At 36.8% G+C, this 18,795-nt stretch overlaps 1 protein-coding gene across 1 annotated transcript in view; it reads right to left on the bottom strand.

Moving 5' to 3' along the window:
- Positions 1-4,922: 4,922 nt before the first annotated feature.
- ICOS (inducible T cell costimulator) overlaps positions 4,923-18,795 on the bottom strand; it is an 18,356-nt gene continuing 4,483 nt past the window's right edge. Inside the window, exons 2-5 of the mRNA XM_007119024.1 lie at positions 7,820-8,158; positions 6,994-7,100; positions 5,857-5,941; positions 4,923-4,963 (exon numbers count right to left, since the gene is read on the bottom strand). Of these exons, the coding sequence (XP_007119086.1) occupies positions 4,923-4,963; positions 5,857-5,941; positions 6,994-7,100; positions 7,820-8,158 (572 nt within the window). The remainder of the gene's footprint in view (positions 4,964-5,856; positions 5,942-6,993; positions 7,101-7,819; positions 8,159-18,795) is intronic.

Here is an 18,795-nt window from a genome sequence, read left to right as displayed (position 1 = left end):
GAAGGCTTTTGTCCAGCTCTACTTGCAGAGACCAGGTTCCTGGAGAATCTCCCTGACCATAGCTATTAGCTTCTTGAAAATGAAAAAAATTCATAGGAAGCACTATGCTAAGGAGACTTGGGGACAAAGGATGATTTTTAGTCATGGTTAGAGCAGTCCCTGAAATGAGACAAGAATGAATAGACCTGGAAGACAAAATGAGAGTCTGTAAACGTTGCTCTAAGGGTTATTTCTAGCTTTGATGATAGACTCTCACTGCTTTTAGATGGACTATATGGCAAGGTGGAGAATAGCTTAGACTCATACATTGAATCATAGATACTAATCAATAAGAGAGAAATAAAAGGTGGCATATAGTGAAAGACATCCAAGGGTAGCTTGCCTTTATGTAGGAAAGACTTGGTGAATTCTCCATTGTCTTCTTACTGAGAACATAGACCCTGGAAGGGGTATTAAATGTTGATACTGATGAGGTCAACCTCTTAGAAAATTTCAAATTTCCCAGTTCTTCATTTTCATAGAACAAAGGTTGACAAGCAAGTAGGCTAAGCACAGCCTATCTTCCATGGCACAAAGAAAAATCTTATCCACCCAGTACAAGAGAAAAATTTTTTAATGGAGTAGGCTGGAAATGGGAAGAGGACTTGGATCACACAAAGCAGTGGTCCTGTCTCATAAAGAATGTGAATTTAACAAAGAAAAACATGTAACAAGATGGAGAATTGTCTTCATCAGAGTTCCAGATGACACTCTTAAGGAAGGAGGTCAGATCCTAGGAGGACTCTGTGTCCCAGGGTGCTGGACACAAGGGGAAGGGAGCAAGAAGGAGCAATAGGTAGAAACTTAGAGTTTAAGTGAAGAGGGTAATGAAGGATTTTTCCAAAGGTGTAGGCAGATTCAAGGAACAAACAAGGGAGGATGAAGTGCCAGGGATGGGCAACAGTGGGAAACCAGGCTTTCCCCTAGCACTGGAAGGAAAAAAATGTGTCTGAACTGGAGTTACTGGAGATATAAGGAAGTGAGACAGGGAAGGAACAGCTGGCAATAAAGGGTATCCAACCAGTAATCACTGTAGGCAATCAGAACTTAACACGAAGGCCAAACTCTGCGAATCAGTATAAAACACAAGCCATAAGGTTAGGCATCCCAGGCCAAGGGAGCCACTGTGGCCCCCAGCTGAGGATGAATGAACCACCAAGCCTGGGCTGTTAGAGCCCAAACAGGGTAAAAAGGGCATACATGGGGTGGGAGCACCCAGAGTGGGGAGTCAGAGCCCAGACAGAAAGAGGAAGCTATCGGGGGGGCCGGGATGCCACCGAGATGGGAGATTGGTTTCATACTGAGGCATTGATCAAATAAGTGAACATATTAAGGATAATAAGAGGCAGGTTTCTTAATGTCATAAGACGAACAAATAATAGAAAGGAATAAATCTAGAATGAACTCTGTAGTGTTGTATTAGAATTAAAGGCATAGGTGTGAACTCATGGATTTCAACGTATACAGATATAGGTACAGAAAAAAATACAATTGTCAATGTGTATATGTATGCATATATATGTATATACATACACACATTTACATCTATACTTAAATATACATATTATATATACATGTATATTTATATCCACACACATACACATATGCACACACATTTACCTCTAAATTTGTGTGTGTGTGGATGTGTGTGTCCCAGTTCTGTCCACTGAGGATCCTGGAGCAGGGAAGCCGCAATAGGAATGAGCATTTACTAATGCTTAAATCTTGGCTTCTAAAAACCATTGTTCACTCAAAGAAACCAGGACCCCTTCAGAAAACAACTGATTCCAGCACTGGGACAGGGAAAAACACAAGCTGAGCCTGGAGGATCTTGTTCTGCCAGAAAGCAAGGAAGTGCTGAAAGAATGATGGGGCCCTGGTCAAAGGACACCAGAGCCAGTTTGAATAGGCTCCTGCTGGCCAAGGATGGGACAGTTTAAGCATCAAAATGGATCATGGGCTCTAACTCCCAGGACAATGCTTGACAGTGAAAGGTGGATTTCTTTGTTCACAATTTTAGCATGATCTCCAAAAATAGCCTAGAACAATAACAAATGTTTGCCCTTTGAATAAAATAGGAAATCATACATACATATATATATATATATATATGGACAGATGAATAAATTGACACTTCGATGAGGAACAGATGACTCACAAAATTTCAAAGTACCTCCCTTTAAACTGTTACTATAAACAGGAATAGAGTTACTTTACAGAGGAGAAGCTTGACAGATGCTAACTTAGTGAAGTGGTCAAAATGAATGTTATCAGTAACATAACAAGTTGAGATTTTGAGCCACCTGATAAGATGTAATTAAAAGAAAGTAGCATCGTTTCTGTGTTATTTTGGCTAAAGATCAATAACTTGATTTTAATTATGGAGAAACATCAGACTGACACAAGTCAAGGGGCCTTCTGCAAAATAACTGCTTGTAATCGTCAAAAGAGCCAAGGCCATAAAAGCCTAGGCTGAGGAACTGTACAGACTGACATTCACAACAGAGATGTGATAACTAAATGCAAAGGGAGATTCTGGATGGAATCTTTCGCATGAAATACATTATAAAGGCACCTGGAAAAACTTGAATGAAGTCTGAGAAATAGGGGCAGCAATGTATCCATGTTAATTTTCTGATGTTGATGATTATATTGTGCTTATGGAGGAGAGTGTATCGTTTATAAGAAATATATGCCAGTCAGAGGTGATAGGGCATTAGGTCAGAAACTTAGAAAAATAACCGTCCTTTTGCTGGCCTTCCAACTTTTTTATGTTTATAGTTGTCTCAAATTAATAAAAAAAAAAAAAAGAAAGAAAGAAAAGAAAAGAGGAACTGTTCCAAGCAGTGTAACCATCTTTAAGAACAAGGTCAAATTTGCAGGTGCTGGCTACAGTAATCATTTCCCTCCCCCAAGAAAACACATATTTTCCGCTGAATATCAAATGTTTATTCTTTAGTTTCCTACTACTACAAAAATCTATTTCATAATTAGCTCCTCTTAAAACCAGTTTTTATTTCACAGAAATTGTATTCTTTAATAATTCACTTTGAAATGTACAGGGCTAAGGATGAGGATGTTTCAGGGCACAATTTGGATAATCGGGAGAAGCAGACCACATGAGAGTGGTCCTCCCCCCTTGACACCCCACGCAGAAAACTGCAAACAACTCAGAGAACACCTCTGCAAAGCCAGCCAGGTTGCCCAAGTCAGCGAAACACCATACTTGATTCAAATTACACATTCAGTACTATACTGTACATATCCAGCATTACACATGCTTAAAATAAGTATGCATAATGACATATCAGATCTCACTTTTAAAGTAAACTATAAGCAGGCAACTACAAGTTTTCAAACTACTAAATAATCCCGTTTTTACCTAAGTTGAAAATATTGTTGCATACACATTGGCTGCTTCAGAAGCCCTGGGCCTGCAGACAGGAAGTGGAGAAAGTATTTCAGCTAAGAATAATCACATGCCACATGTACTTAAGAATCTTTCCAGCTAAACCACATTCAAAGGAAGACTGCCTTGAAGGGCCAGGGTCAGTTTCCAGGCTGAATGTTTTCTAGGAGACGGAATCATACAGATGCTCCTTGACACATCTGTGCTTCTTCACAGATCCTGGAGGAAAATGCAGGCAAACCCACTCGGGTCCCCAGGGTGACTTCAGCCTTTGGGGGCAAGAGCACCTGTTTGTCCTGGCTAAGTGGAGTTTCTCAATTCTGGGAATCCCACCCGGGTCTGGATGGCTGCTCCATGCTGATGGGGGCTGTTTCAACCTATAAAGCCCAGAGCCAGCGCAGCCATAGTTTGGCAGTGACCTCTAGGAACTGCAGGTTTCATGCTGAATAGATCATGGGCTCTATCTCCCAGGACAATGCTTGACAGTGAAAGATGGATTCCTTTGTTTGTTTGCAATTTTAGCATGATCTCCAAAAATAGCCTAGCTTGTAATTAATAGCACCATGAAAACACAGATAATGGTAGAACAATATCAAAAAATGAAGTCACTTTTGATTCTGGGCAATGTTTCCTACTACTGGTGTCAACGAGTCAGCAAAGTAAACCATTTGAACTGAATTTGGGAAAATAAGATATCTTTCTGGAGTAAAATATATACTTATTTAGGGAGAATATAGGTGAGTTATATTCACTAGGCTGCAGCTATATATATGAAACTAAGCAGCCGAAGGAAAAAATGTAGACATAGCTCCCAACTCAGCATGTCTGTCAAGTATTTATGTGGAAGTATTTTTAAAAGGAAAATTGGGGGCAGAAGAAGGCACCTAAATTGCTTGTGCAGTGGTCAACTGGGGTTCAGAAGTTGGAGAAGAGTACTGTGTTCCACTGTATTAGTAGGCTATCCTTACATATCGACACCTTAGATATAAATAACTGCAGTTTTGAAGCATCTCCCTCTACTGCCTGATTATAAAAGGAATGCTCCTCCCTACAGATAGAAGAGGTAGTCTCTTAGTGAAATGCAGACAGACTCTGGCCCTCAGCTGCCCATTCGTTTTGCAGATTCCATACCCTTGACATCTTTAAAACATTTTTATAGATGCGTTTGTTTTCCTGGCTGATGCATTGCTTAGAAGCAGATCTGAAGACAGGGTTTCCATCCCAGTGAGGTCTGTTTGTTGAGCACACACAAGCTGGGCTTTCTATAAAGCTAGTTGCGAGAGGGTATTTGTTTTGAGAGAACTCTACAGTACTAAGGCAGTCTGTTAAAATCCCTATTGACTGATATAGTCACTGGTCCAGACTGAACAAAACATCAGCAAAAGATGTATGTAGTCAAATCAAGTCAGACTCTCTGTGGTCCAGGAAATAGAGAATCTTGCTCTTCAAGTTGGAGGGAACTGGCCAGTGTGGCTCATGCCTGGGTGCCAGAGAGTTCCAAATTACGGGTCACATCTGTAACAAAAATTTAGCATAAATTCTTTAAAAGCTCTCCACGTGCCAGTACCCTTCAGCAAAGGCTTCCCCTTTCCTCTGTCTCTTGTAAACACGCACACACACATGCACACACACACACGGGCAAACACATACCCCATCCAAACTCTTCTTTATGCTTCAAGACTGAGCCCCAATTCCACGTTTTCCATGGAGTTTTACCCAGCCCACTCTTGGCTCCTATTGCAAACTTTGTCTGAACTCTACCACTTTGCAATTAATTGAGGACTTTTAACACTATCACGTGACTCCACCCTCCGTGCAAACATATTACCTCTCCCAGTGACATTATAAACTGAAGACAAGGACTGTCTTAGGTCTTCCCTCCCTCTACCCAATACACATTACTCAGCACGGTGTTATTCACACAATAACAATATTTGACAGAGGTGCTATCTTCACCAATTTCTCCTTCTTCCCCTTGGGAACACCAGCCCAGATCTTTCTTCCAAATCTCAGTCGAAAACCTTCATATCTGTGTATCTCCCACACTGCCTCACTCAGTAATTTACACTAAATTGATATTCAATAAATCTCATTGTATGACTTAATGAACTTTTTAACAAGGAAGACTTAGAATCACCCCAATTTTTAAAATATCGATTGGAAGATTGCCTTGATACCATAGGGGTTTATGAACTTTTGGGGTTTTTTTAATAGTGGTTTACAAACATGTTGTTTTCAATGAACTAGAGAGAGCATCAATTCCGTTAAAATGAAAATTTGACTTTTTACAGAAAATACTAAAATTCAGTCTTATAGACATTTTCCCTTCCTTTAAAATAAAAAATTAAAATTCTAGGTTTCCTGTAAAGAACACTCTTCCCTTCCCAAGCCCCCATGTGTCACTGTACCTGTGGGTCCAGGCTTTTTAGCAGTGTTCACTGCTGCCATGAACATGTATTCACTATTAGGGTCATGCACACTGGAAGGATACTTCTGCAAGAAAAGTCAGAAACGTGGTTTGTCATCTGCTCTTCTCCATCTCCATTCTTGTGGGGGATGTGTTTGTGTGTTTGTTACTGTTTTCTATTCTTTGTTGAAGCAGTATATGACAAAGTGTTATAATGTGACTTAGGCTCCTGACTTTAGGCTAAGTAGGAGAACAATATAAAAAAGGCTTTAAATAAAAACTGTTTCTGCTCAACGTCTTTTCTCATTTATGCCTTTACTGTTCCTTCCCCAGTAGACTTAGACCATGGGGCTTATCTTCCTCTCTTCCTTCTTTATGTCTCTTTTCAAATTCCCTTCTGACACAGATATACGCACTGCATGGCCAACCATCACACTGTGGATATACTTGAGGATGCTAACACCCTTGCATAATATGCAAAATGGTATAGGTTCTTTGACTGAGAAACCGTTTTGTGATAGACTAAAAAGAAAATCCTCCGGCACAGAGAGATTTTTGTTGTTGTCGGTGTTGTTATTCTTTTATCTTTCTGCCTAGCTTTTCAGTGGTTTTCTTTAAAAGCAAGGAGTCCTAATAACTTAACCATTTAAAGAAGCTGGCAATTTCCTTCTCAACTACTGATGGTGCCCTACGAGACTTTCTCACTGATTGTTTTTTAATTGACTGGTTGAGGAAAATTTATAACTAATTGTTTCAGCTGCCCTGACTTTGGAAACTTAGAATCAAATTTGCAGCCCACATGTAATAATCTTTAAAAGTCGGAAGCATCTATTTTTATCTTTTAACCCTCCTCCTGCCTGTTTGTCTTTCCGTGGCCCCAATTTCCTCATCTTTTTTGAATAATAATAATGACATATCTCTTTGTAAGCCACTGAATTCCTTTTGGAATGCAGTAGCTATAAAGTAAATAAGCTTCTGTTCCAAGTTAGTAGTTTAATTAGTAGGCATATCTTGAGGAAAAGAAATCAACTACCTGTTGATCAAATTACTCTGGCAAGAGCAATACATACTTTGATGAATAAATAACTGCTCATATTCCTCAGTAAAGCCAGTGCAAGAAAAGATCAATGTTGCTCACCTTTTTTGTAAGCCAACATATAAGGACACATCCAAAAATGCAGACTACAACAAAAGCCGCACATCCTATAGGTAACCAGAACTTCAGCTGGCAACAAAGCTGTGATTCTGGGTTGGAAGAAAATCAAGGTGAGGAAAAACTTTCAGAATCAAATCTCCTCTTTCAGTGCTGAATCACAAGTTCACTTAACAAATTTAAAAGAGCTGCTTAAATTAAACAGCTTGCCATAAAGCTTGCCTTCATTACAATCATGAAATCCAGTAAACAGTAAATAAATAACATCATCTCAGTATGATAGCAAGGATCCAGAAACTAAAAACGAAAAGACTCTATGCACGTATATGTCTATAAATGTGGTTAATAGAAAAGACTTCACTGTCTATGTTTTTTAAAAAGAATAAGTAGGAAAAGTAAAGGTATAAAACTATTGTTTTCAATCATCTCACTTAATTCCACAATTCCCAGCACAAAACCCAAACCTTAAACTTTAGGTGAAAAGAAGCACAGCCATTAAGCCATGGGTTTGGATATTTCTCCTAATTTTTTTCCTGATTTTCAATGGCATGTGTGTTTTAGAGACAACATAACCTATTTCTAACTCAGCAGTCTATATGATTAAATTTCATATTACTGATTAATATAATTATTTTTATTATTAATAAACATCCTTGTATTGATATATTTCATCATAAATTATTGCCATCAATTGCACCAAAATGAACTCCAACACAAGAGATATTTATTTGTTTAACTGTTTTCATTAGTGAGAAAAATTGTTAAAATGCCTATGTACTCTTAAGTCTAGAAGATTAAAACAATGTCTTACCGTAAATATTCAAATATTCTTTGCTTAGAATATCTACTTGAAAAGGAGGAGGATCAAAAATTGACAGTTTGCAGATGTAATAGCTGGCATGAGAACTGTCCAAGTTATACAGAAAAAAAGAGACACTGTTATTGGATAACTGAAATTGACAGACGTTCAGATTCGTGATGGACACCGTGTCTCCACTTCCCTTTGTTTTAATGAGATCACAGAGTATATTATTCCCTTTCAACAACTGCATTTTAAATTGTTGGACAGTATCAGGGTATTTGCATAAAATTTGTACACCTCCATTGTGAAATATAAACATCTCAGACGTAGCAGAAGCATTGAATTCTCCTGGATAAAAAAAAAAAAAAAAAAAAGCAAAAGTAACATTTTATGATTCTGTTGACCTAATCATTATATTTGAGCACAAAAGTCATCTCTTCTCTTCATAAAGTCACCTTTATTGCAACAAAATGAAGGAACTTCACAACCAAAAAATAGAACATGAAGGTAAAACTGTGTCTTGGGAAAAAACCTAAACAGAGACTTGTTTATCATATATGAATATATAATATGTAATATATTAAATAACATATTTACATAGTATGAATCAAACAGAAATTGTTCCTGCCTTTGGGCAGATTTCATATTGGAGACAGATGATAGATAAATATGAAGTCATAAATATGAAGTCACCATAATTCATGCTAGGAATGGAGTACTATTCAAGTAAAGGTAGATGGGTTCACATATTGATTGGAAAATCAGATAATGCCACTTGGAGAAAGTGACTTTGAAAATTGAAACTGAAGGAGGATTAGCACTTTAGTCAAACAATGAGAGATTTGGGGAAAGACATAGTTTAGGGAAAAAACATTTTAAAGCACAAAACAGCTTAAACTAAAAATGAATGGTTATATAAGAGTATATATTGACACTATACCCTCCCGCTAGAGAGTGAAAGAACAGATGAATCATTTTCAAATGATAGAAACATGTCTTCTCTGAACCTCATCCATTGAGAACTGAATCAAAGTCTGATGATAAAGGTAAAGACCCAGATTTTTGTTTACTTTTTCATTTTTTAAAATAAATTTTAGCTTATCGGAAACCAAGGTTGTTTTTACAAGCTACGTGGGGATCACAGAAGAAGGAAACTGAAATGGATTTGGCCTGGTTGCAGATTCTGAGTTATTCAGTTATAAGTTCAACCAACTCTTTGCCTTTCTTTTATCTTCTTTTTTAATATGACTTTTAATAAGTCTCATGCTGAAATTGTTTGGGAAAAATTATTAGCATGACAGTTTTTAGCTTAAATTTTGAAATTCCTGTTTTTATTCTTGAGAAAACTATGTAACAAGTACAAAGAATTTTTAAGGAAAAAAATTACCTACTCCTCCTTTTCCAGTGAAATAGAAATACCATTTGTGCATTTTTGCTCTTTATCTTCCAGACATATACTTATTTTATATAGCAAACCTATTCTTTTTGTTCTTCTATTGGCAGGTAATGTTATATCATAAACATTCCATTTTTTACGTAGTCATCATACTTATCCTTTTTAATGGCTATATAAAAGGGCATAATGTTAATCTATCATAATTTGTTAAAGCATTCTACTAATGTTGACTGTTGGGGTTATTTTCAGCATTTTGATTTTATGTAAATATTTTGACATGTGGGCAAAATATTTAAAGACTCTGAAAACACTCTGTACTGCCATGTTGCTTTCGGAAAGAACTGTTCCACTTTATAACAGGACTAGCATTACCCTCCTGGATTCACTTGTCACAGCTCTGCTTACACCAGTGCGTTCATTTTATTTAAAATTCACCATAGTTACTTATTTTTCTTAATACCTGTAGGCTTTAATTTATATCTCTCATATTGCTAGGGAATAGATTTTCAACTTGGGTATTTGATTGTGAAAACACAAGCGTTCTAGTTTTCAGTGTGGTAGTCCAGATTATTCAACTAATTCCCACACCAAAACAACCAAAAATGCTGAATGAAATGTCTAAAAATATTAATGTAAAGGATTAAAGAGCTGAAAAAAAGAAGAAATTACTAGATTAAACTTGAAGAACCAGAATCCACAGAGATAAGCGAAGGTTAGAAGTTGCTTTTACTTCGAGAGCATGTGCTGTTCTCCCAGATTCACACTTCTGTTTTCATGTCTCAACTCCCAGAGTCTGAAAGCAAGAAATCTAGTAAAAGACATTCTCCTCAATAAGCTCCTCAAAATCCCAAAGGGCTACATCCTTGGAATACAGTTTAAACCAGAAGTAAACCAGCCTTCATGCAGATTATAGCCCACCTTCAAATCACCTCAGTGGTCCAGAAAATCTCAATAATTGAACTTTGTCTAAGGTGATTTTGGATTATTATTACCCCTAAGCTTTTGAAAGTAAAAATGCAAACTATTACAGAAAGAAAAGGTTTACATCCCAGGCTTCAACTCATATCTACAAATAATAATTATAATGACAAGCATACCATAAAAAATAATCAGACATGCAAGGAAACAAGACAACAACAGAAACAACAGACTCCAAAAACAAATACAATTATATATTTAAATTATCAGATCCCCAAAATAAAACAATTGAGCCTTCTGTGTTTAAGGAAATAAAAGACAAACTTGTAATAATATCTATAGATCACAGGAAACTTAAAGAAAAAAAGTCAACTAATTTGAAAAAGAGCCAACTAGAATTGGCAAAAAAAACCACACTGAGATTAGAAACTCAGGAGATACGTTAAGAGCATATTAGATGGTTAAATAGAGTTGTTGAACTGGAAAATTAGGCTAGAAAAACTATTCAGAATGCAATCAAAATCCACAGATTCAAGAATCCTAACAAATCACAAGCAGATTTTTTTTAAAATATGCACATCTAGACAAATCACAATAAAAATCCTAAAAACAGCCAGGGAAAAGAGACTGACTACCACTACCTTCTAAGAAGCAACTGTTAGACTGACAGGTGGTATCTCAACATCAACAGTAAAAGTCATGATACAGTGGAATTACATCGTAGATCTTTAGAGTACTGAAAGAAACTGTCAACCTAAAACACATTGTCTAGGAGGATAGAAAATGTGTATGTAACTTGAGACTTTGATAAATGAAGTATGCATGTTGTGATTTCTTGCATAATGACTAAAAGAATAGAAACAGAATATATAACCCAAATGAATATCTCAAAATTCAGTATGATGCTTCTGTATAAAGGGGAAGAGGAATTGGAATTGGGAAGGAAAACGCAGGGTGGAGAGGCTTCTGTGGGCTGACAATGTTTTACTTCTTGACCTGTGAAAATTGTAGGAGTAAGGTAGCATGTTTTGTAACTGTTCGTTAAATTGTACATTTATATTTTTTCACTTTTGTGAATAGATGTTTTGTTCTAGAATAAAATAGTTTTCAAGTATAAAGAAGAAAAATAATGCTTGTTTCATTTAAAGAACTGAGGGTAAATATAAGCAAAAGGCAAAGGGGAAAAACTCATCATATGAGAATATGTGCAACCTACATTAGGTTAAAGTGAAAGATGATTTGCATGGGGACTTATTTGTCTGAAAGTAAATTATGTTGCACTACTATTGCTTTGATGCTTGTCTTTACTGTCTATTGCAGAAGATAAGATCAGTGAGCTGGTTCACAGTTCCTTAAGAAACATTCAGAGCAAATTTCCCAAAGACTTTAGAATGGCAGCGTATAAACCACAAAGAGATCTTCGAACAAAAGTGTCTGCGGCCACCTTGTGCACACACAGACGAAGATGCGTTGTCTTCTACTTCTGAAGATGATTTTGTCAGCAGATTTTTCTCCTTTTGGGCCCACACTATGACCTATAACCCAACACAAGATGAAATATAATGGTTGGCGGTGCTGGGTGATAGAAGTGCAATGCAGTGGTTCCCAAGGAAACCAGAGGAAAATTCTGGTTTTGCCATTAACAAGTCTCTGTGACAAGGATACCTCTCTAGACTTTAGTCTCTTCAGCTGTGAAATAAGGAAGTGAGACCAAGACATCTTAAAGTTCTTTCCAACACTTACTCTCTATGGATTCAGGATGAGAACATATCTAGATGAGACCATGAACAACTAAGAGAGCTACTAGTTTGCTGTTGGGTTCTCCAGAGGAGAAACCATGTTTCCATAATACTCTCTCTGTCCCAGCATCTTACTGGGCTGTTCCATGAAGTCAGGAGAAATGAAAATTAATGAGACAATCTTCCTGGCCCATAATAGCATTTAGGTATGGCAAGGAAAACTACCCAAGTTTTTCTTGAGTGACAGTGCCATTGACATCAGAGGAGTAACTGGAGATCCCAAAGTGTCATTTCTACTGGACACTCTTAGTTATTCATTTAACTGGAGATCCCAAAGTGTCATTTCTACTGGACACTCTTAGTTATTCATTTTATCCTTTTTAATCTAAAAACTACCTAGGTCACCTTTTTATTATTAAATGTGGTGACAAGAAGCCTGACTTAAGTGTCCACATACCTGATGCTTAAACTTTCCATCTGGAAAACGATTTGGCAACTCTTGGTCTGCTATTTGAATGTTTTCAACTAAAGGAATCAGATAGGGGATTTAATCAATTGCTTCATAATTATTTTGGCACCTGTAGAACAGATATGCTCAAATACCTAATCACAAAATCTCCTTAGTCTTTGATGATATTTGAAAAATAGTATCAAAAGGAGATTATTCCTATAATCATGACTAAAGCATTTAATGGATAGACAGACAATTTAAGGAAAATCTGAATATGTTAGTTCCTTATAACTGCTGAAGCAGCTAGAATCTTTTCTACACCTTCCCTGGATGTTCTTATCTGCAAGTCTAATATTCAGTCAGGAGTACTGGTACGATAGCACCATTTTTTCTACCCAGTGTCTGCTTTGATTGGGTGTCAAATCTCTTCGGTCAGTTCCCCTGTCATACCCGTCATTGAAAATTGCGACTATTTCCCTCATCTATCTCTTTCTTGTTGTTCTTTCTTCCCTTATATCAAGATTAAATTCGCTTCACATACTACTTTTTAATATAAAATTATCCTCCAAAATATTCTCTCACACTATCTTTGATATGTTCCTCACTCTCCCTACCATAACCATCTCCATTTCCAATCCCCATAAGCTCTCATATACAGTCTGTACATGTTTCAGACATCCTGTAAACACCCCTACCTTCACACTTGTGTTTCCTGTAACATGATTCAACTTCTGCCCAGCATCATACACAGTCAAGCCTAGCAAACATACAAATCATACAGCAAGTCCAATTTTTCCACATACAGACAGTTGATGACCCAGACAGATTAGATTATTTGTCCGAGGTCACACAACTTCTTGGGCAGATGAAAGATTTGGGGTACAATCTGAGGTTGAAGTGCTGCTAGCAACAACCAAAGGAAGTATAATGGAAGCAGGCAACCACATGAAGCTACAAAGTGGTCACTATAGACTGAGTCTTAGAGGATCACTGTTGAAATCCTTCTACAGGAAGAAAGTCTAATTTCCTGCACCTCTCTTCTATGTCCAGTAGAATCTACCCATTTCTCCATCTAAGCTGCAATTGGTCCAAACCAGCATTATCTCTCTCTGGGATGACAAGAGCTTCCTACCTTTCTGCTCTCACTCATGCCCATTCACCATCCACTCTCCTCAGGGAAACCAGAATAATCTTCTTTATAATCAGATAGTATACTTTCCCTGTTTATAAAACATCCAGGGCCTTCCCATCTCATTTAAAAGAAAATCTAACTCCTTACGCTACTTTCCATGACTTGCATGATGTACCCTGTCTCGCTAACACCATTTTATACCAGTCACTCACCACACTGCAGTCACACTGTTCTTCTTCCTATTCCTCAAACACAAGAAGTTGGTCCCCAGGGCTTTGAATTTGTTGTTTCTTTGCCTGGAATGTTATCTCTGATTTTCATGTGGCTGCTTCTTACTTCTCCAGCAACCATTGACCACTCAATCCAAAACACAACACAAGTCATTTTCCAGCATATTACCTGAGGTTGCTGTCTGCTTTGTTTTCTTGTTTACTGTCTGGCTACCCCACTGTAACATAAGCTTTAAAATGAGGGACCTTGTTGATTTTATTCACAGATTCATCCCAAGTATCTACAATAGCACCTGGTAAGTAGTAAGTCACAATAAATATGTATTGGATGGTTGGATGGATGAATGGATATGTAGATCTCAGTGATGTTATAAATCTGGGGAGATAAATCATAGACTATAGAATATAAGAATCGAAAGAGCTCTTAAAAATTATTCAGTTAAGCCTTTCATTTTAAATTGTACACTTAAATTTATCAAGCTAAACTGGGGCCAGAAAACTGAGTATCTTTCCCAGGATTACATAGCTCATAGCTGGGACACATTCTCAGGGTTAGCTATGGCATGTTGCCTTTCTTCTGCAGACAAGTATGTACAAATATATAATCAAGTTCAAAAGACACCTCCTCAACTGGGATGTCAGGTTCTAGTGAATATTATCTGGCTAAGCTTTAAAGAAGCATGTTCTTTAACTATTATAAATATCTACCAGGTTCATAAAGACTTGTTTAAATGGTTGACTATTCTCTTGGCTCTTTTGCGTCTATAGAAGGGAATACAGGTTTAAACCTGGTTATTATTTGTATCCTCTAAAGTGCAGAATCATTAAACTTGCCCAATGGATGTCCAGGACAGGTGCCTCTGAACTAATGATTGTTTTAATACATCCAGATGTTTCATAACCAGAGCATGTTAGTGATTTGCAATAGAAACACCATGCTATAAAATTTAGCATTTAATGCACTGCTAAAAACACAAACAGGAATATGTTCTCTTGAATCCTGGTGATGAGTCTAAAAATCTGAATATTCAGACTTCATTTTCATTTTGCTACCATATCTGTTTACTTCTTGTTGTTGCTCCTAGATTATTAGTACTCTAGAAAATAGGTGCTATATCTTAATCACATTGACTACCATGTCTAAAGGGTGCAATCTTTCCAATAGAGGTTCAAACCTGTTAACTGCTGCTATGATTTTTATAACATTACTGTTGATATCAGCAGACTAAGGTTTCAAGAGTAAAATCAGAATGTTTATATCAGATGATTTCTTTAGATCTTCAAAATTTTTAAAAGATAAAAGCATTTGCATATTCTTCTGGGGGAGCTATTAAGAAAAAGATCTCTGAAGAAAGAGGTCATTCAGCTGAGAATCGCATTATGATTCAGAAGTTTATTTACAAATTGATTCTTTTACATCTAAACTATTTCATCTCTTCAGTGTAAGATTGTCTTGATAGACCCATCCTGCCAGGACTCTTTATAAGCAGCTGTATTATGCCTGGTTGAAAATCTTTTAGCAAAAACACTTAGAAAACCCACACGGTGAAGGGGATATGAGACCGATCAGCAATTTCACTTTATTCTCCTTAACTCAGACTTCTAACCACAAACCTCCACAAAGGTCTGAGTGATCGAAAGATAAGAGTTCCTGAGTTTGCAATTATTGATAGTGCTTATTAAAAATATTTTCTGTAATCCAACAATGATAAGCTTTAGCTTATCACAGCACATGAGTGTGACATAAGAAGTGAAGTTCTAAAAATTGCAATGTTTATATTAGGGTGGTGTTACATTTGATCTTTTCCTAAGAAATTCTGGCATTTAAAAAATATGCTTTCTACCACTTTTTTTTTTAACCTCTCATTAAAACCACTGTCATTTCTTATTCATCTACTAGCTAAAACTTTTGGAATCCTGATTAGCAGATTTTTATATATGCATAATTTCTATATTTACATTATTAGTCAAAGGCATCCATAATCTAAAGTAGTGATTGAAATCGGTTAGCAAGGGTAGGCAAAATAAACCCAAACCCAAGTCTTAACATTTGCAGAAAAGGAAGTCAAAAAAACATGAAGAAGAAAAGTAAGGAGAAAGTTGAAAAGGCAAGACTCTAAGTGCACCTGCACGTGCACACGCACGCAGACACACACACACTCAATGTGTGCATTTTTTATTCTCCAAGGAACTCTGTAGAGGGGGTAAAACAACCTTTGATGCTCTAAAATGCATAATTTTTTTAATGAAAGATTGATTTTCTCCTCGTAAAAACTGATTTTCTTCGTGAAAATGGAAAAATCCCAAAGGTGTTATAAAACTTTGTAGCGATATTTACCAAGTAATTAGAATAAACTCTACTCTCTACTCCAGTAACTCACACCTTCATCTCCAGCCCACTCCTTCCCTTGGCTTAGTCCCTTATTTCCAGTTTCCTTTCAACGCCTCTATCTGGATGCATCCCCTGACACATCAAGAGTAACATTTCCAAACTGAACTCAGCATTCACTCACCAAACCCAAGTCCTGTCCTTTAAGGCATCAGGACCTCAGAGTCTTCCTCATTACTCCCTCTCTCTGACTGTCCTGATCCAATTGGTCACCAAGTCCAGTTGACGCTAGCTCATGGATGGTTTTTCCCCATTCCCATTGCCAAACTAGGACTTTTTCACATCTTCCTTCATCTGTGGAAGCGTCTTCTTGACTGGCCTTCTCAACAGCAGTCTCTCCCTCCAAATCCATTCTCCATGCTGCTTGCAAAATGGTGTTTCTAAAAAGCATTTCACTCCCCAATTTGAAAATATCCACTACCTTGTTGCTTATGAGGTAAAAAAAAAAAAAATCAATTTTCTTGGAATGACACAAAATCCTTTCACAATCTCAGGGACCATATAGCTTCAAGCTACACCATACTTTTTGGCCATTACTTTCACGTTGTTACTTCTGTCCCCATAGACTAGAATATCCCATTACCCCTTTATCTGCTTAGAAATCCTCATTCATTCTTTAAGAACCACTTTAAAGAACCACTTTGTCCCTGAGACCCCCCAGACAAAGACTCCTATCTCAATGATTTCAATAAAGCTTTGTTTATACCAATATATTTATAATGTGTGTAAGCTTAGATCATAATTATTTTTGTCTGTCTTCCTCATTTAAACATAAACTTCACAAGGATAAAGACTGTATCATGGTCACTTAAATAATCCTAGGATTTGGAATATATTAGATGCTCAATAATAATAAATGAATGAATGAATAGAAGAATATCAAAGCTGAGCATGGTTGGTAAATGTTCTGCAATGAGGTGAGGAGGTGAGCAAGAAAAACAGAGCAGGGGATCCAATTTACTGGATAATGGAGAATGCTTGTTTCCAAGTACAAAGGCAAAGTCTCACACTGAATGATGCCCAACCAACTGTCTGAAGCCCAATAGTTCTGGAGTTATATAAATATCTAAGCTTTCAAAAACTTCCAAATAATAATAATAATTGCAACTTACAAGCATTGCATGTTTCCCATGTATTAAGGTTTCAAATTCATTACATGCAATATATCATTTGATGTTCATAACAACATTTGACATCAGATTTTCTATTTTTATTCCTATTTTACAGATGAGGAAACTGAGGCTTCAGTAAGTGGCCCCAGGTCATAGAGGCAAAATGTGGTGGAGCCATGATTTGAACCTAGACAATTTGAGATCAGAGTCCACATTTCTAAGGAGCTGCTTAGTCCAATAATCTAGTCCAACCCCTTAATTTTATAGAAGCTGAAGCACAGAAGCTAAAGAGACTTGCTAAGAAAAGAGAAGAAAAAGAAAAGAAGCTTTCAACATTCAGCTAGATTTGGAAGTTATTTTCAAGTATTTCTTTTCCTTCAAGATGTATTGGGTGTATAATTGTCCCAAATACTTAAAGTAGTATTTACATTGGTGCCACATATGTATTCTATGACTGAAAAGGTTATTAGGCACCAAAAAACATATATAAAATTAGTTATTTGATGTGAAAATACATTGTTTAACATACCTGTTTCCCTAGACAGCCTCATTCATGGATCATTGGGTGTTGAACTGCCCTGTGTACTTAAACCTGCAACAAAGTCTGGGTCCTTGCTCTGATGGGATCTAAATTCTTGATGAGTATGCTGTAACTTATCTGCCTGTAGAAATGTAAAAAGATGTATTCACATCTACAAGAAACTCTATTATAGTTAAATAAGAGCAAACAGGAAGTACTAGGAGATTTGCTTCAGTCTTAGATAGTACAAAATGAACAGAACTTGAATTGTGAGTGCAGTAGAGGTTTTGTTTCTTGTTTTTTTCATGAATGAATTTTTTTTTCTTGCTAAGCCCTAGGAGAGTATAAATGTTGGCTATAAAAGTTTGATTTCTCATATTCAAAAAATTTCCATTTAAGTGATTCTTTGTTGCGTGTTGGAAGTGCCATGTCTATGGCAACACACTCAGAAAAACAAAATACTCTATCAGAACTGGGGGTTGACTGACTCAAAATTCTTGAGTCCATCACCTTCCTTTAAAGACAAACTGCTTCTTCTTAGCTTTTCCTCATGCATAGTAGATGCAGCCATCAGTATGTTACACAAGAGCCAGAGGAGGTTCATAGCCCAATTTCTGACTCTCTCTTTAAACTCGCAAATCTCAGTCTGTTTCAATCGACCATACAGGCCAAACTGGAAAAAAATTGCTTGTTGACCAACAGCTTTCATTTGTGTTACATGTTTTCTACATATTTAAGTTCCACTTTCCAAAGTATAATTCTGAATTTTCCTCAAAAGGTATTGAACGCCACATTCTTGTTTTACTTAGAATGACGAAAACGTGCCATTTAATAGACTCAATTTATTAGAAGAGCCGTAGCACAGAGATGCCATTTATGGAGTAAACATGGTCTTTTCTTTGGGTATTGAAGGCTACAAATGATTGGTATGTATATGTGTGTATATACATATATATTTATATATGTATATGTATGTGTATGTATATACTGGGCTTTGAATTTGCAAAGCCCAGTACATCTTTTTATGTATAAAACTTATATTAGGGGCTTCCCTGGTGGCGCAGTGGTTGCGCGTCCGCCTGCCGATGCGGGGGAACC

Source organism: Physeter macrocephalus, chromosome 2 (genome assembly GCF_002837175.3).
Source record: "Physeter macrocephalus isolate SW-GA chromosome 2, ASM283717v5, whole genome shotgun sequence".
NCBI lineage: Eukaryota > Metazoa > Chordata > Mammalia > Artiodactyla > Physeteridae > Physeter > Physeter macrocephalus.
The sequence above is the reverse complement of the archived record's forward strand: the minus strand, read 5'-3'. Positions and strand labels throughout refer to the sequence as shown.